General features: G+C 35.6%; 1 protein-coding gene across 1 annotated transcript in view; it reads right to left on the reverse strand.

Moving 5' to 3' along the window:
* spata17 (spermatogenesis associated 17) overlaps window positions 1-23988 on the reverse strand; it is a 62949-nt gene that overhangs the window by 33227 nt on the left and 5734 nt on the right. The window contains exons 5-7 of the mRNA XM_056477413.1: window positions 19111-19214; window positions 8127-8250; window positions 4412-4597 (exon numbers count right to left, since the gene is read on the reverse strand). Of these exons, the coding sequence (XP_056333388.1) occupies window positions 4412-4597; window positions 8127-8250; window positions 19111-19214 (414 nt within the window). The remainder of the gene's footprint in view (window positions 1-4411; window positions 4598-8126; window positions 8251-19110; window positions 19215-23988) is intronic.

Raw genomic sequence — 23988 nt, forward strand, 5'->3', positions numbered from 1 at the left:
TTTTCAGTCACATTGCTAGTGCTAACGACATGTCAAGTTCATGTTTGTCAAGATATAGGCAACGAACATTTTTCACCCTTACTTTTGTTGACGAAATCAAAACTGAATTAAACTTGTGCAATATTGGTATTCTACTGACACACATCAGTTAATTTAAACACAAATTTCTAACATGAAAAATTGGATTAGTGCATACAAATCTAAACTAAGAATTGTTTCAGTTTCAAGCACTTTAAGAGAACAAAATCTGCACTTCTGAATAACTGGGAGACTGATGCAAATGATCTTATTTTAAAATATCTGTTAATAAAGGTCTGTTAGGTAACATTAACTAACAATGTGCAAAAGCAGTATTTATTCATCTTCGTTCAAGCTATTTAATAAGCATTATTAGCTCATGTTAGCTCAGTTCCATTAAATTACAGTTACTAATAAACAATTAAAATGTGTATTTGGTCATTTTTAAATTGCCATTAACTAAGAGATTATTAAATAATTTAGAATAGTCTAATAGTAGGGCGGCGCAGTGAGTAGCACTGTCGCCTCACATCAAGAATGTTGCTGTTTCAAGCCTCGGCTGGGACAGTTGGCATTTCTGTGTGGAGTTTGCATGTTCTCCCCGTGTTCGCGTGGGTTCCCTCTGGGTGCGCCAGTTTCCCTCACAGTCCAAAGACATGCGCTATAGGTGAAATGGGTAAGCTAAATTGTCCATAGTTTATGTGTGTGAACGAGAGTGTATAGGTGTTTCCCAGTGATGGGTTGCACCTGTAAGGGTATCCGCTGCGTACAACGTATGCTGGATAAGTTGGTGGTTCATTCCGCTGTGGCGACCCCTGATTAACAAAGGGACTATGCCAAAAAGAAAATGAATGAATGAATAAATGGATTGCAGCTGGTAGGGCATCCGCTGCGTAAAACATATGTTGCATAAGTTGGCGGTTCATTCCTCTGTGGTGACCCCTGATTAATAAAGGGACTAAGCCGAAAGGAAAAAAGAATGAATGAATGAATAATAATCTAATAATTTAGACTAATTTAGATCTCAGATGTTATGGAAAAACAGAAGTTGCTTCAACCAGGGAAACCATGTGCAATAACAAATGTCATCTAGTGTTCTGTGCGATATTTTAACCAAATCACTTAAATGACAAACTTTGATTTAGGCATCCCAGAATGCCTAAATAAAGTGTCTTTATTATATATTGGCGTTCACGTTTAGCATTTTAATGAGATATCCCAAAATGCACACACAAATACATGGACAGAAACAGCTATTGGGACACAAAAGCTTCCAGGTGTCTTAAGTTTCCCTGCACTGTCCTGTTGCAGACACACTTGTGGCACAGCTCTGTGCATAACCTAATGTTTTGGTTGCTCTTAGTTTAAATGTGACCTTCAGACATTGCTGCTTTTAATTCATGCTGGCGCAACACTCTCTGCCCTTGATACTATCAAGACCAGATCAGCACCTGGCACTGACCAATCCCCTTACTTCCCCTAACAATACACATAATCAATCTATCACTCGCAGATGCTTATCACACAGGGAGAGATGCTTATGGAGGGGGCTCCACCTCAGACCGCTAATAATTGGGAGAGAGAGAAAGATGGCATGAGGGAAGGGGTGCTTATTCTGGGGTCTTTGTAAGGGCAAAATGTAGATAAATAATGCATCTTCATCTATTGCACATTGTGTGAAAGATGTGGCAGTTTTTCTTTTAATGAATTCCCACTAACTGGGCCCAGCTGGAGAGAAAAGCCAGCCCAGGGAGAAGAACTGGGGCTCTAATAAAAAGAAATGACTCACGCTTCATTTCTGCTCACTTATGTTTTACATTAATAGAAACCAATAATAAGAACCAGTTACCATAAAAGTCATGGACCGTAAATAACACAAATGGCAAATACGTATCATCAAATCTCCCTCACAGCTGGACAAGATGACATGCTAGATTTGGAAGTACTTAAAGGTATTCTTTATCGGGGCACCTTTACATGTTGCAGTATTCCCTTGCTGAGAGTCCTGTAATGGGATCCATGGAATAAAGGGGCTTGGGTTGACAGGCGTGCTTATCACCGGTTATCTGGCTGTCTAAATGCTTTGACGGTATCCAGGCGAGAAGGGAGACACGTTTAATGATATTATTCCATTTTTACAGCAAGTTTTCAGAAATGATCTCACGCTGGCAATAAATCCTGGCTTTAATCATAGTTATCTCAAGATCTCTTTTGTTAATTGTCACCACACTCTGCCTTCATTTTGAGGACATTTCATTGGTCCGGTTTAGTCTATATTTGTTATGAATATACATATCAATTTAATGTAAAGAATTTTCAGTGTTTAAAGGCAAATAAATGTACCTGTCTAACAGCATTACATTAATCTCATTTATCACTCCCCGGGTTTCATAACAATTGGGCAATAGTTCTGTCATTATTTACTCTCTTGCTGTTCCAAACCTATAATGCTGTATTCACACCAGATGCGGATGAAGTGTCAAGCATGAGTGATTTACATGTTAAGCCGATGCAAAGACGCGAATAGACATGCTGCAGCTTGATTTGCGCGAATGAAGCGTTTTGTGCGTTTGATGTGGTTAATGTGCGAATCGCTCGAGTTGAAAAATCTGAACTTCAGTGGACATTCTCGCCATGTTAACCAATTATGAGCTTGCTTTTGTAGGGGGGTGATTATGACGTAGTGCCTGTTGTTGGTATCCCGAGGGGAAATCCGGTTGCCGACTGGACAACAGTTCATCAAACTGGGCTTGGCTCAGTCTGAAGCACCACTGAAAGCCTCCATCATCCAAGTATCGTTTCTGGAGGAGTTGATGAACTCACAGAGCTTGGTGCACCTCTGAAAGCATCCAGTGGACTTAGACAAGGCGCCAAACAAATATACGCTGTTTTTCAGATTTCCTAAAGCAAATAAACACAGCTACTCTCTTAATAAAATCCAAGTTAGCCATTTAGCAATGAAGCTAAAGTCACCAGGCAGACAGAAATCCCCCCATGACGAGAATTTGTGGCTATTGTGAAGTTAATTTGATGTACAAATTAAGCTAATTTAACCCGCGAATGAAGCGAGTAAACTCAAAATGTTCACGTGTCTATTTACGTGAGAATATCACAAGTTATTTGCGCATGCCGCGTCTGGTCTGAACGCAGCTGGCTGTTCTTGTCCATGCAAATGATTCAAAAATGTAGCTTCAGGTTTCAATCAAGACTGAAAAGTGTTTTTTTGTAATGGTAATGTTTCACAATATTACTTTTTTTTATCCTGTTTTTTTTTTTTTGTACAAAAATAAATGCTTCCTTGGTGAGCATACTTTTTATAAGCATATTAAAAGCCCTACTTAACTCAAACTATAATATAATATAATATAATATAATATAATATAATATAATATAATATAATATAATATAATATAATATAATATAATTAAGAGACCACTGCAAAGTTATTGTCGGTTTAATATTTAGCATTGATAGATATGTTTTAAATAAAATGTTTTAAATATAATGTTTCAGTACTGTCAATGTGTTTTCAAAATTTCAAATACTAATACTACTAATAAAAACATTTAGACCATATATTTGCAGAAATTATTAATATAAATATAGATTTTTCCATGTTTCCAGACTTTTTAAACAAATATTTGGGCAAAACTATTTACATGTATACAACATTATACTATACACTGGATTACTGAATATCTTTCAAATCTAGATAAGGTCTTGCTCATAAGAACTAACAGTTTGCTAATTAGACAACACTACTCAAAACAAAAAAATGGGAAGTATGTAAATCAAGATTTTGATTCATTCATTCATTCATTCTCTTTTCGGCTTAGTCCCTTTATTGATCTGGGGTCGCCACAGTGGAATGAACCGCCAACTTATACAGCATATGTTTTACGCAGCGGATGCCCTTCCAGCCGCAACCCATCTCTGGGAAACATCCGTACACACTCATACACTATGGACAATTTAGCCTACCCAATTCACCTGTACTGCATGTCTTTGGACTGTGAGGTGAACTGGAGCACGCGGGTGAAACCCACGCGATCGCGGGGAGAACATGCAAACTCCACACAGAAATGCCAACTGACCCAGCCGAGGCTCGAACCAGCGACATTCTTGCTGTGAGGCGACAGCACTACCTACTGCGTCACCGCGTCGCCCTGATTTTGATTAAATAACAACTTATTCTATCTATTCATCAATTCTCAGATTAGATAAGAATCACACAAGTCATGGACATTTTTTTTCATCCATTCTGATGTCCTTTTACGTTGCTCTGAAGAAAGACCAATCATTGTAACAATGGAACAGCATGTGAGTAAATAATGACAGAATCTTCATTTTTGTACAAACTCCTCCTTTAAGGAAATATTGGGGAAGGTCTCACCTGTGTCTTTTTATGAATGGGCGGCAATCGCTCTCTGTTTGGCATCAGACTGGAGAGATCAGAGGTTATATTTGGTGTTTTCCTCTCTTTAGGAGCCGACCGCACCAGAAGCGGTTTCACTCTTCTCAATCTCAGCTCCATCTCATCGGGCTCTGCTCTGAACGGTGAATTGAAAACACCTGGGCACTAAGATGAGCACACACACACACACACACACACACACACACACACACACACACACAAAAGGAGAACAAACAATGTTATGCTTCCGTTAACATAATGAAGAGAATGTGTGTCTCTGTAAATGATTGCCCTTAAACCCTGTAGAGAAACCTTCAAACCTAACCCATTTGCTAGCAATGGACTGCTAACAGCTTCCATTGTACCTCTCATCACAGGTATCCATGCAAAACTCACAGCAAAACACATTTAGCTCTCAGGAAAAGGAACCCACTTTAATCGGTCGACCACAGCAAAACAATTATACTTGTCACCTCCCCTGAATGGACACACATCCATCACTCTGGCATGTGTCATGTCTGCTAGCGTAAATGTCTGCTTGCTAACTACAATCCGTCTCATCTTACCGTAGCACTTCGGTGATGCTTGGCCTGCGGTAAAACAGCTAGAATAATTAGTCACTAATCAGGCGCTTCCTCAATTAGAAGCTTTGTTATTATATTGTATATGCTTATAACTTACACAGGTAATTCGATTGTTAAGTCTGACTTCACACATAAAGGTTTCCTGGTCCAAATGCTCTATCAATAGCCAAAGTCTTTGTAAAATATTCTATTTAATGTTATATATGACTAAACAGTGGTCATAAACGTATATTGAATTTCTCAACTGAAATGAATAGAAGCTTGGACCCAGAAACAGTATCATATACGTCACATATAAACTAGCAGATACACGTTGGTAAAGCTCTTGCGTAGGTGTGTATAGTATTGCTTTGGGTGTCACATGGTGGGGGGTACACCGCAAACTCCCAACTTGCCTCGGACTTACAGGAAAAGAGCAATGATGTTGACCCTCGTACCGAGGAACTACATCTATGTCAGCACAGCCACTTTTGTCCAGCGGAATTTTCTCTGGTTAACGATGAACCATGGGAGACCCATCCATTTCACGGAGACAAGGTCAGACTGTGGGAACATAAGTTGCCCAGCGTAGAGACACAGAGAGTGAGAATGAGAAAAACAGGGAGGGGGAAAGCTGAGAGTCAGACAACTCGGAGGAGAGTTAAAACCTTCCTGCACTGACAAGCACTTAAGCCTGAGTTTGAGCTTTGAGGTTTAAATGATGTTCCTTTTTTTGGATATTTTCTTTCATCGATTAATGATTTTCTGGTCATGTTCAATATATTTTCAGGCTTTATATATGCAGCAAATATCATTCATTCATTCACTCATTTTCTTTTCGCCTTAGTCCCTTTATTAACCTGGGGTCGCCACAGCCGAATGAACTGCCAACTTATCCAGCATATGTTTTTTAACGCAGTGGATGCCCTTCCAGCTGCAACCCATCACCTGTACCGCATGTCTTTGGACTGTGGGGGAAACTGGAGCACCCGGAGGAAATCCACGCGAAAGCGGGGAGAACATGCAAACTTCACACAGAAATGCTAACTGACCCAGCAGAGGCTTAAACCAGTGACCTTCTTGTTGTGAGAACAATATAATATAATACAATATATAATATAATACAATATAATATAATATAATATAATATAATATAAAATAATATAATATAATATAATATAATGAATTGCTTACTGGATTCTAATAAGCACTGTGGGAGACAAGATAAATATATAAAATATAAATATATAATTTCCAGTATTTGTTTTTCTAGTAGTCTCTAATCCAATCTTGTAATGTAATATACAATTCCAAATTGTAATTTAAAATTCCACTGTAAAAAATATCTGTAAATTGACAGTTTTTTCCATTTAATTATGCTTTTGAATTGCATTATGGGACCTTGATTTTTCCTTCAAAGGCTTTCCATGTTGAAAAGTTTGTAAAAGTGACTTTTGTTGACATTTTTATTAGTTTAAAGTGATATAATGTCTGGGATGGTGTTGTATATTATGGTACAAAACCTGGTTATAAGCTGCCAGTACATTTTCTGTTAATATACAGACTTATTTCTTATACATTATATTATTCTGAACTACTAAAATGGCAATAAAATTCCCTTTGTCGAACTGTAGAGTTGAATTACATCAAAAGTAGACAGAGCCGTGATAAAACTCCCATAATGCAATTCACAACCATAAATTAACAGAGAACGCATGTGAATCACAAAATATGTAAACTGTTAATTAACAGATATTTTTTACTGTGTCTTTTTTATTTAATATTTTTCATCACTTTTTCAAGACTATTACATTTGTTATACAAACAAATCTATTGCTGTTCTTTTGAACATTCTATTCACAGTTGAATTCCTACTGTTTCCACAGAATTATTACCCAGTACAAATGCTTTTATATTTTATAATAATTAAAATGTTTTTGAGCATCAAATCAGCATAACAGAATGATTTAATGAAGATCAAGTGAGGCTGAAGACTGAAGGAAGGCTTTTTCCTTTTTAACATTTCAAGAGTTCACACTTAGATATTGTTTGACAACTGTTAGCAGGTTTGGCATGCTGTCCCGGGAGAGAACCCTGAGCTCGGAGATAGGTGAGCCCAGGGCTCCCGCCTGGTCCATAGAGCATATGCGGGGAGTACGAGATCAGGTAGTTCTCGAGAGCTCCCCGTGGTAAGAGGTAGAAAGGAGGAGGAGATGGGGTGGATGGGGGGTTTCTTCGGAAAACGAAGATAAGAGAGTAGTTCTAGCTAGGCTACTTATAGTGAGTTGGGGTTAATCTGATTGGCTAACTAGTGAATGTAGATGAGTGGCCAGCTGCAGTCAATCATATCACGTGCTCCTCTCGAAACTAGTTTAAAAACTTCACTTCAAACATTTAAAAATAGTACCGACCTTGAACATTTAAACTAAAATCAAATATAATACTCCTGTTGCAATAGAAGTATTTTTATTCATTCTATTTGTAGAGTATAAATATAATATAATCAGTGGGACACAGGGAAAAATGGCAGGAAAAAAAAAGTCTCAAAATAAAATGTTAGGTACACAGTATTTCAAAAAGTGATTTGTAAACTAGTCTAGCCACAGTAACCCCAGCCTACACACAGCTTTCCCCTCGTCTAAAGCATCTTTTAACTAGCATGTGGTCTCTCGCATCTGTTGTCCATTAGCCATTAGCTGATGTGTATTATTTCATGATTTCCTTCTTCAGACTGCAGGCAGCTGGCCAGAATGTCCTCTTGCCCTGTTCACAGTGTAGGCTGGCACTAAGCGTCCAGCGATCAGAGCAGTAACTTGTGCAAGAGAGCTGCAGCCACAGGAGGTTGTGATGGAGAAGGAGAGACCACAAAAAGAAATATCTGCTCACCCTGCGCCTGCTGCTGAATCAACAATGGCCTGAGCACTTCATCATAATTATAAAGACACATTATAGCCTGAGGGATTTCTCAAAATAAAATATATATACAGTATATATCAGCAGATGATTGCACCGGTTAGGAGCCCTGATGTAGGAATAAATGCAGGTCTTCATATTCCACACCGCCAGCGTTCCTTTGATTCTGTGACCTCAAATGAATATGCTTATATGTAGAAGATATACATGCATCTCACCTGTTTAGTGCTCAGGAGAAAGTGGAGTCTCTGAGCTTGGATTTTTTTCTCTTGTTCCTCTTTTTCCAGTACGATCCGCTCTCTCTCTCTTCTCTGGAGCTCTGCAAATTCCTCCATGTCTCTCCTGGGATGGAGAGAACAGTACACATAAACCCCACAGTTTTTCCAAGTCGCACTTCTGTAAACTCTTCTCAAGTCCCAAGACATCAGACAGCATTCAGTGCTCTTGTGGATTGTGCAAGAGAACAGTTTTACAGACAGAATAAAACTATGACAGTCTGAATTCTTGTGATCATTACAAACTGTGTGTCTGTTTTGTGTATGGTGATGCATTAGTTCTCAAGTGCTGTTGAGTTTATGCTTTACTTGTGTATTTATACTAAGCATAAGGAATGACAGGCCGGAGTGATGTGAATGTGAAGTCAAAGGGGTTTTGTTTCATGGTATGATATTTTTATAGGCAATGAGTTAATTTCATTTCATGATTCTATGTGGCAAAATAAATAAATAGACAGTAGCACAATAGATATTCACAATTATGTAGATTGAGTAGCTTAGTCCCTTTATAAACACAATACAAATATTAAAGCCAAAAATATAGGTATTTATACTAGGGCTGGGTGATATGGCAAAAATGCTCCCTTGATAATTATTTTCCATATTGAATGATGAATGATATATATTTCGATACAAGTTGTTAGTGCTTCCATATTTAAAAGAGTTCCCTAACAATGACTGAAGCCACAAAAATTAGAGGGTCCATTAAATGGCATAACATATTTTCGGCCAATAAATTTATGGGTGGCTGAAAATTCGATACATCTCTAATATCAAAACACTTTTAGATGATTATTTTTGCACATTTCTGCTGTGTGATTGGCTCTTAGATTAATATAGAGTAAAAATGTCCAGAGCTTATCATAGTTATTGACATAAATTTTATTGTGATTCGATATAATATTGTTTATCAGCCCAGCCTTAATCTATACTGATCTGAAACAAACAACTTCAAATATTAAAATGTTAAATGCTTATTTGAGTTAAACAATAAATACAAAAAAAAAAAACCAAAAAACATAAGAGGATAGTAACTGAAAAATAAAAATTCCGGGTCTCACTTCATATTAAGTGGCCTTAACTACATGTACTTACATTAAAAAAAGGAATACAATGTACTTACTGTGTTCATGATGCATTGTAGAACACCTCTAGTGTTATTGAGATTAGGGTTAGGGACAGGTTTGGTAGTATGAATACAGTAGGTTTACAGTAGTGGGTTAAGTTGTAATTATACATGTAATTACAGAAATTAATTACAAAATAATTACATGGATGTATTTAATCAAGCATAACTATGATTAGGGCTGCAAAATATATCGTTTCAGCATCGAATAGTCGCGAGTATATGCAATGTTGAATTTGGATTATGCAACCCAGGCTCATTCTGATTACGTACCCCTATATACATTTCTGTAGAGAGCAAAATACGTCCCAGGAGCTACGCTTTTTTTTTTCACTTTTTGTTTTCGTGAATCCACCAGAGGCCGCTGTGTACACTTTTTCAGATCTCAAATTTCTCTCACGAGTGGCATTCGTGCCTGCTCTTCTCGTGTAAGTCCACCAGAGGTCGCTGTCGACTGACTGACTGAACAACCGAATGATCCCCTGACCCTCCTAAACCCAACCGCATGGTTTTAAAAAGCATTCCAGAAAAAGAAAAGCCCTCATCTGATATTTTTTTTACCACGTTTTCAGATTTAACCACATTCTCACCCTGTTATTGACTTGTTTATTTTATTTTTTGGATTCTGTTTTTGTCTTACCTGCTTTCTAGAAACGCTCTTCACCAGACTCGAACCTCGTCGTCGAGGTCAACTCCACTCTACATCTCAAGTCCAGCGACGTACGTGTCGAGCTTCCGGACAAACTAATGGCGGAAAAGCCGACCACATGCAGGTAAGCGAAAAAATCAATGCCGTCATACCGCCCCCTAGTGTTTATTTTAAAGACGAAATGCAGCCATAAATAGCTCTAGCTACATAACTGACCCTTCGCTAAGCCACACCCGAAAACTGCCACACACCAATCGTGGCTTAGCAACCGTAGCCACGCGCAGGAGGTCTGTCAAGCTTTCCGCGAGGAAAACAAGCCAAAGCGTTGTGCATATGGATTGTGCAAATCTGATACCCGGTAGCCTAAAAGTTTAAATCGGATGGAATTTTTTTCCCTTTCCAAAACCTAAAACCCAAGGAAGAAATGCCAGCGTGGATCAAGCTATGTGAGGGTTGCTAAAAGAGCAGTGAAGTTGGTTTTGTTTTCGATATTCCTGACACATTCAGTGATAGACAGCAATAACTCACAAACCTCTTACCCTAAAAAGATCTTAACTGTGTTTCCTACAAAAATACAAAGCAGATTATTTTTCACAGCTGTCTTTTTCTTTTTTTTAGCTCGATATTATGAGGACTGGTTCGTTTAAGCCATAGAAATATCTTTTTAGAGCGAGCACAATCTAATCATTTTCCATCTGTTTCAAGCTACGAATATTTGAAATGACATATCAACAGAACAAAACCGAGATGTGATTACAAACTGAGCACTTGCGATCAATAAAATTCAACCGCAGCTCTTTTTCAATAATTCATACCACTCATGTCCATGTCAGAGCTACAACTCACCATGGTTTTCGTCGGCCTTTTGGAGATTTAGTCATTGGTGACGACGTTATAGAAGGTTATTGTCTGTTTTTGTATTTGGTGTCGGATTATTAATATAATCCCCTTTTTAGCTGTTCTTTCTATGAATGAATTATGTAGAAGCACTGTCTATGCGTGTCTCTTCGTCGGTTAGTAACGCTGTATTTAATTACACAACAATTAGTCTATCAGGCTTTTTGGCTAAAAAAGAGAAAGCAAGGTTTAATTTGTTATTATTAGATTATTTTTAATCCTACCCTGCTGTGCATGAACTAAGCTGTTGAATGGTCAGTGTATCATATGAGGCAGCTAGTCTGGATTTCTCGGATATCTCACCTGTTTGACAAAAATGACTAAATATATTTCCTGGGAATGTCTACGCATACATATTGTAATAGACGTGCCAGGCACGAAAGCTTGACATGTGTAACAACAGTAACTAAGGAGGGCGGGGCTTAGCGAAGATTCAATTTGTGATCAGAAACGTATATAGGGCTACGTTTTCAGAATGAGCCTGTGTTGGCATTATAATTTATTATTTTGCAAGTGTTTTTTGAGGCCTGTGACTGTGAGGATTCTAAAAGCATTCATGCCTAAGAAATTGTACCAATGGTAAATTTGAATAATGAATTATGATTAATTTTATCGAATTGTTTATAAAACAAAGACTATGCAGTATTATTTTCCATTTGATTTTTCAATTACTGTATACCTTAATACTGTTAGACTGAAAACAATCAAATGCTGTTTATTTAATTTGCACATTTTTCTTTATTGATGTCATCTATGCTTGTAGATTGTTTAATATATTTTATATTAACTCCCCTACAGAATCATCCCAATCAATCTAAAATGACCAATTCTTTCCATACAGTTATTCAGGTCATCTAGTAAAATTGTATTCATAAGGCAATTTGTATCGCAGTATAAAAAAAAATTGCAATGTTATTTTTCCAATATTTTCCAATATCCTATATTTTTCCAATAATATATTTTTTCCAATTTTTCCAATATCGTGCAGCCCTAACTACAATGTAAAAACATGTATTTACACAATAAATACATTGTAACAAATGATTAATTAAAGTACACATTAAGGCCACTTAATATACAGAGGGAACAAATTCTGTCATCATTAAATCGCGATTTACTTGTTCCAAACCAGTTTGAGTGTTTTATGTTGAACACAAAAGAAACCTGCAAACCACAAACTTCCATACTATTTGTAATCGGTAAAAGTTATCATGAACTTAGTTTAGCATTAGCTTAGCGTATAGTTTTCTTGCTCTGTATGCTGAACTTTAAAAATCTCCTCACAGTATTCTCTCTTTAAAAGTTGAGACATAAATCAAAAATGCAGAGTCGTCTTGGATGTGAGTGTTTTCTGTTGTGGCCCGAGTTTGCAATGTTCAAACGCTTTCTGACCAAACACCATTTTCTTTCGCTTGGCATCACATTGTCTGTGTGACCTTTGCTAACCTATATCTCCCGCTTATTATTAATTGCACTGTAGTGGACAAAAGCCAAATAGATTTGTAACCGTGGAAGGGGATCTCGATCTGTGTCTACGAGAAGGCTGGGGTAACACACAAACCTCATTAGTGTTGATGGGCCAGTAGGGAGACACGGGAGCAGCTAACACAGATGACCTTTGTGTGTCCTTACACAACACACAGCACCCTGCGCCCATTGAATTGCATCCGCTTATTGTAGAATCCACCAGGTGCTAATCACCCTTACCTATCAACAGCTAGGCATTCAGTCAAAAACACAAGCCATTTACTGGGGACTTCAGTCTAGCCTGTTAGTTACAGTACATTATAGGGCTAGTTCATCATTTACTCATGTCATTCCTAACACATATCATTTATCTTCTGATCAAATTAAATTATTCTCAATCAAATATGAGACATTTATTTCCCTTCATTGAAAGTGTGAAATCTCTGACATTTCATATACACTGTAAAACCCAACAGTCAACTTTATCAAATGAAATGAGTGTAGTTAACTCAAAATTTACTGAAAGTTTATTCTACTCATTTGAAAAGAGTTTTGAGGTAAGTTCACAGTACTCATATAGATTAGTTTAACTTAAATAATTTGTGGCAATTGGTTTCCTCAAACAATGTAATCCAAGTCTTCTTAACACACACAATCAATTTATATGATAGACATTTTTAATTAAAGATTTTATTTAGATGTAAACATGGATCTGTGAACATCGTTTACAGCATCAGATTTGGACACGAAAGCTTTTGTCAAGCTGTCAAGTTTAAATGCCTATTAGAGGTCTATTAAACACAATATTGCTTGTTGTGATAGGAGTAATATACAAGAATGAATTGTCTGCAAAAGCCAAAAAGTTAAGGTAACTTAAACCATTTGAGAAGGCCGACTGCAACAAACCATTTAAGTTCAAAAACTAATCCTAATGAGTACTGTGAACTTAATCCATTTGATTAAACGAAGCAATTTAAGCACAGTAAAACCCAATAAATGAAGAGAACTCAAACCAGCTGAGTACTGTAAAACCCAATAAGTTAAGGCAACTCAAACCGTTTGAGTTAAAAAACTAATCTATATGAGTACTGTAAACTTACTCCATTTAAGTTGAAGTAATGAGGTATTTAATTAACTCATTATTTTCAACACTGAGTTCAAAACTCTTTTCAAATTAGTAGAATAAATTTTCAGTAAATTTTGAGTTAACTACAGTCATTTCATTAGGTAAAGTTGACTGTTGGGTTTTACAGTGTAAGAACCACACTAGTCCAAGTCCAAAACCAGACTAGTGCTCAAATATGCAGACACTGTGAAAATATCTGTTAATTAACAATTTCTGTATTTTATGATTCATAAGTGTTTTCAGCTTATTAACGGTTGTGAATTGCATTTATGGACCTTGATCTCTGCTCTGAAATCTACAGTTTAATAAAGTCACCTTTATTGACATTATAGGAGTTTGAAATAATATAAATTAGAGAAATAAGTCTGTAAAATAACAGAAAATTTACTGGCAGTTTATTACAAGGTTTTATTTTTACCATAATATACAACACTTAACCCAGACAATATATCACTTTAAACTATTAAAAGTAGCTTTTTCTAACTTTTCAAGGTTAAACCTCTTAAAGTCAAGTGCTATTTTGGGGTTTCTACCTGGATTTTGCCTACCCAAATTCAAAAGCTTTCCAAATCCACATGCAGAGGTGTAAAGCAAAAGTTTGGTATCATTTTAAAGAAAACCCTTTAAATTTTCAAAAAACACTGTTGAACGTGATTAAAATAGCTGTATATGTTGTCTGTGTTATACTAAACTCCTTTAAAAAGTATAAATAAATGGGATTTTTTTTAAATAATAAAAATATGAGTCACAAAATACAGAAAACTGCTACTTTTTATAGGATATTTTTTACTGTGTAGACAGACTTCACATATGTAGTAATTGATTAGTGTTTGAGGACTAGTCCAATTTTAGACTATTTTTAGGCATATATTAGATTTTAGATGACAGCCCAAATATCTATGTCTATTAGACTTCTTTTTAACACAAACAAATGTTTGCTGGGATGTGTTTTAGTTACCACATGAAGAAGTGAGGTTTGGTCTCAGATGGTAAGCTGGTATTGTTGAGCTCAACATGTGTAAACTGATCAGTATAAACAAATATAAATACAAGACCAAATTATATTTAGTATAATAGTATAGTATATCTAGACAATTTTTTTCTTCAGAAGACTTAAACCACTTCATTCTTATGGATTCAAATGGATTTTAACAATGATTTAACAAACATTTTGGCTGAATAGACTTTCAATAGAGGGATGAAAAAATGTCATATTTGATTTGACAAAGGGTAGATGTTTAGAACAACAAAAAGGTGAGTATAAATGATGGCAGAATTTTCATTTTGTGGTTTGTAGCTTAATGTATACATTTTTAAATGACTGTAGTTTCATTTCTAAAAAAATCTGCTAGACCAGCAAAAGGCCACCAACTAAAAATTGTCAAAAAAGTAAATAGCATATGATTAATTAGCAAAAGTTAAATGCTTTTAAGGTGGAAAGCATCAAGATCAATTTGCCCATAAAATGGGATTTTGTACACTTCTCTGTAATGAATGCAGTAATTTGTGTGATTAAGCATATGCATAGCGTGGCCTGTGTTTTTTGGAGTTTTGCTCTGATAAAAGACCTGCCCTAAATAATATGAAATGTTTATAAAGAAAAAAAAAATTAATAAGGCCTGCAGTTAAGGAGTGAGTTTCACAGATGTCCTTGAAAGGGACACGAGAGCGGGGAAAAAAGTAGCCTGAGCAATGGGAGTCCATAAATTCCCCCTGCGCTTCCAAAGAGTTAAAGATTTGCCATGCTCAAACATTACAGAGAGAAATTTATCTGATTATGGCAGTAATAATTACCCAGCTGTTTATTACAGATAGAGAAATAATTCATGCAGGCAATAGGCCATGGTGGCAATGACACTCCACATTTAGTAAATATGCAAGCCGCTCAGTTCTAATTACTCAAGCCCAGAGGAAGCCCTTATTAAGTGCTGGAACTTTAAGTGTCTTCTTGACAAGTGATAAATTGTTACATTGCACAAACTCTTGCTGTGGAATTGCTGCACTGAACCTGGGTCTTGACTTCATTAAGGTATGCAGAGAAGGACAACTGAATGAAGATGGACACCGGAACATACCGTGCCTCGTCGTCAAGCTAGAGCTAATGAAACGACACGGATGGTTTTGCATGGGGAGGAGGTGGGGGGATCCTTCACCGCTGGCAGGGAGAGAGAATGGGAGACGAGAGCTGTTCTGACACCGGTATCGCTGGCCTCCTATCATTGGCATGCCGTGCTGGACTGCTTGTGCTAAATGGGAACCATTAGGAAAATTTTGAATAATTTATTCAGGCGCTGAAGCTGTTCGGATTAAAATCCTGGCACTGAGACCTTTGAGGGGTGACTAATCAGTCAGTGGGTGATCCCGAGCCCAACGTGGAACAGATTGTCAGAATCAGTGCGGTGATCTTTCACTTCACATCTTTGACTGATTCATCATGACCTCAGAAGCGTTACACAAACAACTAATTAATGCACTAACCCACAGCATCTACTGATGGAGACACAGAGAGAGTCAAAGGAAAAGGACAGACAAACAAAAACTGGCTGTTGTTTGGAAAACACTGCTGGACAGATATCATACCCTTACTGAACATTTTAAGCAAATCGTACATGACAGTTTACCACTAACTTGGGGTGCATTTCCGAAAACCATCGTTAGTTAACTAAGGTCGCAAGTTACAATGTTACAAACATAGTTAGTTGATTTAGCGTTTCCATGTTCCAACGAACATTCACAAACTACGTTGCAAACAAAATCATGTTCCAACGAACATTTACAAACTACATCGCAAACAAACTCATGTTCCAACGAACATTCGCAAACTACGTCAGAAACAAAATCATGTTCCAACGAACATTCACAAACTACGTCGCAAACAAAATCATGTTCAACCAAACATTCGCAAACTACGTCGCAAACAAAATCATGTTCCAATGAACATTCGCAAACTACGTCGCACACAAAATCTGGTTCTAACATAAGCCCTATGTGTGCTGGTTATATATATATATATATATATATATATATATATATATATATATATATATATATATATATAGATAGATAGATATATATATAGATATATATATATATATATATAGATATATATATATATATATATATATATATATATATATATATATATATATATATATAGATATATATATATATAGATATATATATATATATATATATATATATATATATATATATATATATATATATATATATATAGATATAGATATAGATATATTTAAATATAGATATATTTAAATATAGATATATTTAAATTATTATGGAAAACAACTGCATGTCTTTACCAAAACTAATATTGGATTTTTTAAAAATGCATGTGTGCGTGTAAAACAATATAATTTGCACAAAAAGTATGGGGTTTTTCTGTATAGAAGTTTTACGTTATAACTAACGTGGTTCAAATGACGGATCTGCGACAGAGAAACTAAAGTTTTGGGAAACACTCGCCACTACGTCATTCTTTACCAAAACGATGCACCCTACTATGATAGTTCAGCCGCCAGTTCAGCTGTCGTTGTTTGGGAAACCCACCCCAAATATATTAATCAACATTATTTGCTCAATTTTGTGACTGAACCAATAACCAATGAGCAAATGGAAACTGTTTAAACCATGCGATCAATAAAATAGGAACAAATAAAATAGACTTTTTATCCCTCAATAACTTTTTTTACTAAATCATAAATTCTGGATTTCTGAATGTACATCCTGTAATTTTTTCTTTTTTCCCCGCTTTCAGAATCTCACAATTCACATTTTCTTTTAATTGGGTTTATTGGCTCTCACAACTGTGAGTTTTTATCTCACAATTTTTTTTTTCCTGATACAGTCTTTTTTTAAATGAGAGAAAGCTTCATAATTATATCTATTTGTGTCTGATTTTTACTATCATAATAGCACAACTGATGCTAACTTGCAAATATACATTTTTAACCTAGATTTGTAAGATAATAACTAAACTCTGAGGATTAAAAAGTACAGATTGTAAGATATTAACAGTGTAATTCTTTTCTTATTCCATAATCTGTGTGTGTGCACGCATACGTGTGTGTTTTTGAAATATCAGGACACAAATTTGCATACTGACCTGGGTATGGTGACACAAGTATTACAAGTAAGATTAATTATGAGCACACTTAAACGCTAAAAATCATACAGAATTAGTTTTTTTTAAATTTAAGAATAGGTTTAATGTAAGACTCAGTTTTATATTAGGATTGTCAATTAAAACAATAACCACATTAGGGTATATGCTAGTGATGCACGATATTGGCAAAATCTGATATTGCGATATTTTATTTTTCTGTGATAAATAGCGCGATATAAATACAGTGTGACAAGATAGTTGAATAGCACTATTTGATGGTTTTCTGGGAAGTCTAACAGTATTCAGATACAGAAGTTGAATAGATCACAATGCAAAAAATGCTTTCCTTACTTTGCTTTGTCTCATTTCTAGTCCAAAATCTTAATCCAAATATCAAATTACTTGGATCAAGTAAAAAAAATGGTTTCATTTCTTTTTTTTTTTTTTCATAAAACAAGCTAAATTATCTGTCTGTGGGTTAAGTAAAATCATCTTAAATAAATTATTTTTGCTTTGAAATGTAGATATTTGGACTAGAAACAAATACTTTTTTTTTTTTTTTTGCATAAATCGTATATAAATTCCATATAAATGCAGTGATTAAATACAACTCTGTAGCTCTTGGTCAACTATAATCCAGACTTAACATTGCATATCTTTGCGATGTGACTATTCCGGACATGCACATTGCGATATCGATGCTGAAATCATATATTGTGCAGCCCTAGTACATGCTGAATAACTGATGTTATCCCCATTTTTGTACCATGTTTTAAGCTAAATAAACATTTCTTTAAAACTCTTCAATATAGGAATTGTATTGAAATTGTTATGCACTGCTAGATAACAGCATTTGTAAGTCCTATTAAATCTACATTGCTTAAGCACTTCTATAATGCACTAATTCTTTGTATTTGGCTGAAAAATAAATAAATACATAAAAAAAGTTTCCATCAATGCAATAAGGTGATGGTGGCCCAATGTTTTATGGAGAAATGCAATGTGTTAACGTGATTCATAGGTGAGAAACCCCATTAAAAGAGAATGTTCCCACTTAAACAGAGGCTGGAGCAGGGAGATTGAGTGAGGGTGAGGGTGTTGGGAGTCACTGATCCAAGGAGCACTTAACAGATTTACATTTAATTTTAGCAAGACCCTTAAGATATTTTTCCACAAAATGTATTGGTCACATTACAAAAAGTGACTTCGTTTTTATCAAAAGTAAAAGATGGCATCTTCTTTCTGCCCCTGAAGGATTTTTTTTAATATAAATGTGGGGGCACGCAAAAATCAGAGGCTAATTTTGAATTTCATAAAGTTATTCATTTTCAGGTTACCAGAGGCGATTTATGCATGACATGCTGCTAATATATATGTCTCAAACATGCCGTTAAAGGCATGACATTCCTTTGTCTTTGCAAGAATTTCAGACAGTGGTCATTTGTGAACACAGTATAATGTAATGCAAATCATCTAAAAAAGTATGACTTTATTTTGCAGAGATATGAGTTATAAAAAAGTAATAATTTTAACTCTCACCTGATGTGCTCATTCTTCCTTGTCAGTCCCTCCAAATACCTTTTGCGTGCATAATAATTGTGTACATACTTCCTTACATAAAATCCCCGCCATCTCTGCTGGATCTGCAAACGAAAGAGGGCTTTTGATTAGCCTTGCATGTACCTGATTATTATTATTGTTATTATTTTTAATATTATTCTTTCGTGCACTTTTTTGACACATAATTAATATTATTATTGTTGTGTTTTTGCCTTTATTATTACACTCTATGGCTAACAAAGACTAGGAAAAAGTGCTTAGAAGTTACATTTGCAAAAAGACAACTCAAAGTCAGAGCAAATTAAAGAAGTCCCTGTCACTGTAGAGCTTGCAGTCATTGTCAGGCCATGAAGAATGAGAGTGTTAGCTAGTGCCACCATGACAGCACCACTGAGGGCCCAAAACAAAAAGGACAGATGTCCTTCAGGCTAATTAGATGCTTAAAACAATAGCAGGTTTAAAAAAATAATACGGCAAAAACTAAACAAAACAAGAATTGCCATTGATCAGTAGTCAATAGATAATTTTAAATAAAGTAATTGCAAGCTTGGATTCTGAGTTCTTTGTGACCTCCTAGACTAGTAAAATCAATGATGCATATTGCTCAATTAGGTCTAATACAAATCAGGCCTCCCTTGTAAACACTGATTTCTATTAAATGGCAACACATCGGCTTTTGGTAAAAGAGTGCGATAAACTCTTTATAGGATAAAGGAAATGACTAAAAAGAAGTGCAACACTAAAGCTTCAATACTGTTTGTTTTCAGCTTTTAATGGACAAGGGTTATGAGGAACAATAACCTTATTTTGTTCTATCATCATACTCTGTGAACCCTTTTTTTTTCTTCTTTCTTTGGAGGGGGGTCAAAAATATTATATTATAGAAAAAAGTACAAAACTTAACAGTAGAATATTCTATTTAGTACAGATAACTATTCAATACAGTATCTATCTATCTATCTATCTATCTATCTATCTATCTATCTATCTATCTATCTATCTATCTATCTATCTATCTATCTATCTATCTATCTACCTACCTACCTACCCATCTACCCATCTACCCATCCATCCACCCACCCACCAATCCATCAATCCATCCATCCATCCATCCATCCATCCATCCATCCATCCATCCATCCATCCATCCATCCATCCATCTATCCATCTATCCATCTATCTATCTATCTATCTATCTATCTATCTATCTATCTATCTATCTATCTATCTATCTATTCATTTTCCTTCGGCTCTATCTATTCATTTTCCTTCGGCTCAGTCCCTTATTTATCAGGGGTTGCCACAGCGGAATGAACCTCCCTATCTATATCTATCTATTTTATCTATATATCAGTATTAGTACATACTGTACAACTTGCAGAATCTGCAACATGCTAGTAATGAAAAAAAAAATAAGTGAGGCTATAAATTTGTGTCATTATGATCCACAACACAAAATAATATTTAACTTAAAAAAAAATCCATATTTACTTTTTTCCTGAATTGTTTGCAGAGGCTGTGGATTATCATATTTTATAATTTGTCTGTTTTCTTTGTTTGTTTGTTTGTTTGTTTGTTTGTTTTTTCCATGGTAGCCATTAACATGCATTTTATAAATCACCAAAAACCACATAAAAATAACTAAAAATCAACTAAAAAATGACTAAAAATCTAATTCTACTGAAGACAAAAATCACCTACATCTTATAAAGCCTTCAAATTTAAACACGTTTTTGGGATGAACTATCTATTAAAGAACTTTGACCAATCACCAGGAGTTTAAAAGAAGGGCCAATCATATAAGCGGTAATACAGTATGTACAATTGGTTCAACAGTACACTGTCAAAAATGTTAAGTCAGTACAACAAAAAACAATCCTTATTTCCTTTCGCTTTTTCTTGTTTACTCAACTTTTGAAAACATCAGCTGCACTGACCTAAAATTATTTGTCAGTAATGCAAAAAACATTTAGTTGAGTTAACATAAGATTATTAGTTTTCTGGAGATGTGAACTACTCTGTAACAAAACTTTTTAAAGGGCACCTATGGTGAAAAGTCTACTTTTCAAGCTGTTTGGACAGACATGTGTGTAGGTATAGTGTATAGGCCGTCATATTGGGGTGATATAAACACACCCAGTCCTTTTTTTTTTCAATTTAACAACATGACTTGACATGGGAGTGCGGTCCCCCCACCCACCGAATTGATTTACAGCTGAGTATTCACATGTCTCCGTAGTAACGCGTTTAATCATATCAACAAGACAGGACGTGCGCAAAGCAGCCGGGATTAAAAGGTCTGTTCAGTTTGCTAGGGTCATCAATCATCATCAAATGTGATCAAGAGTGAGTTTTACAAGTTTAAAATGATTTTAAAACAGTGCACGTGTGTAATGAATTACAGCGATTTACTTCCGACTTACTTCATCACCACAGCTGCGTGTCAGAATGCTGCGTGGATGTTAAATCAGGTTTATTTAGTACATTAACATAACAGATATCCATACAGCAGTGGATATTAGCATGTATCCTGTCACATTTGCATGCAAAAAGAGTGCAAAGCTAAACAAGCGCGCTGTCTGTGTGTGTGCGCGTGTCTGCGCTGTGTATCTGTGTGTGTATCTGTGTGTGTGTGCGTGAACTTTGTAACGACATTGTGTGTGACTCATCATTGCAACTCCACAACAAATGCATCAAATACTCATTGGTAAAGTTCTTACTGTAGTATTTCTCACAAACATTAGGTAAGATCTGCTTCCATCATGTCTCTCTGTGGTCTGAAGCAGCCGAGGGAGGAGATTAAGGCACGCTGACAGGCATGTGGAAACGGTGGGCGTGAAGAACTAGCCTTAAAGGCGCAGTACTCAAAAACCGCTACCTGGTGGTCAGAGCTATAAAATAGAAAATTTTTTTGTCTGCAGAACTGGAATGCCTGAAGTTGAGTGAACAAAAAAAGAGACAGTAGAGAGTATAGACAGGAAAGTGTGGGGGTAGGACAGAGGGGAAGGATCAACATAGGACTTCGAGGTGGGAATCGAACACCATTGGCGCTGATGTGTACTCACATGTGAAGCATTACAAAGCATTTTTCCCTGTTTGTCCTGCAATGTTTTGATCTTTGTCTTGTTTACCGTTATTGTTGTTTTGCCTCCTGTCTTTTTTCTAATTCTGTGTCTAATAAATGTTTTGTTAACGTTAACATTTATACATTTGTTAACATAATTAAAAAAATGTTGAGTACATAAAAATAACTAAATGAAATAATGATTGTTTTTTTTTTTTAGTTCACTCAACAAAAAATGTTTTGTTACAGAGTAGTTCACCTCTCCAGAAAACGAATAATCTTATGTTAACCCAATTACTGTTATTTGTATTACTGACTAAAAATTTTTAGGTCAGTGCAGCTGATGTTTTCAAAAGTTGAGTAAACAAGAAGAAGTGAAAGGAAATAAGAATAATGCTTTTTGTTGTTGTACTGACTTAATTTGTTTTTACAGTTTATAAAAACTCAAGTCACATTCATTACCAATCATCATGCATACTTTCCCATGGAGCTTTCCAAACTATTGACAGTCCTTTTCTTCGTCCAACACCCAGTCTGTGTTTGAAACAGATCTTTCAGAGAATGTTTTCACAGTCTGTCTTTCTTTTTTTCCGCCCTTCGCCAGATTTTTACATTACCGGTGCTTCCCGGACATAGCACTCTATTTTTTACAAGGCCTATAAAAGCTGTTTGTCCTGTTGAGCAGCTTCTGTTTGGTTCTAAGTGGTGACAGGACCTTTAGTCTCATATTCTGTGACCCCAGAGATGAGGTCAAGCTTCATGTTTCAAATTAGACTCTCATAACAGAAGTAGGAGCAAAGAATACAGGGTGGGCCTGAGATTTAACACAGAAGATTTGCTTATAAATCCCTTCCTCAGTTCACATTTCGTGTGATGTCCAATCATCATAGTACAAATATGCAACCCTCCATAGAAATGCAGCATTCTTCAATATGCTATGAAATTTTGTACGAGTTATAAAATTCTTTAAAAGTTTCACCTCAGGGAAAAACATCTGTAAAACTAAAGTTTCTATGCATAGCAATAGCTCTATAAAAGTGCCAATGTATCACTCAAATATAAACGTGTTTGATTTACAGGCTGTGAAAGAGCAGGCTGGACTGATATTGCTAGCTTTATGTTTACAATGTTATGCCTCATAAAAGATGAGACATTATCATGGTAAATTCCTTAGTATTTGACATTAAATATTTAACTTGATTAATATGCCCTTATGAATAAAATGGGACGACACGGTGGCTCAGTGGTTAGCACTGTTACCTTACAGCAGGTTGCTGGTTCAAGTCCTGATTAGGTCAGTTGGCATTTCTGTGTAGAGTTTGCTTGTTCTCCCCATGTTGGGTTTCCTCTGGGTGCTTCGGTTATTTTCCCCAGACATGCGCTATAGGTGAATTGAATAAACTAAATTGGCTGTGTGTATATGGGTAAATGCAAGAGTGTATGGGTGTTTCCCAGTGCTGGGTTACGGCTGGAAGGGCATCCGCTGTGTAAAACATATGCTGGATTAGTTGGCGATTTATTCCTCAGATGAATAAAGGGACTAAATTGAAGGAAAATGAATAAATGAATGAATGAACAAACTAATGAATGAATAAATGAATGAATGAATAATATTTAAATTAAATGAATAAATATATCAAAATATGTGGTTCGAAAGTTTTTTTTATGTTTTATGAGATGTCTTAAATTTATTAACAATAAAAACAGAAACACTGTGAAATGATTTTTAATTCAATTAATTTTTAATGCTTTTGGCCACACTTTATTTTGATGGTCTGTTTGTTGAATTTAAG

The sequence above is a fragment of the Danio aesculapii genome, chromosome 17 (genome assembly GCF_903798145.1).
Source record: "Danio aesculapii chromosome 17, fDanAes4.1, whole genome shotgun sequence".
In the NCBI taxonomy this organism is placed as follows: Eukaryota; Metazoa; Chordata; class Actinopteri; order Cypriniformes; family Danionidae; genus Danio; species Danio aesculapii.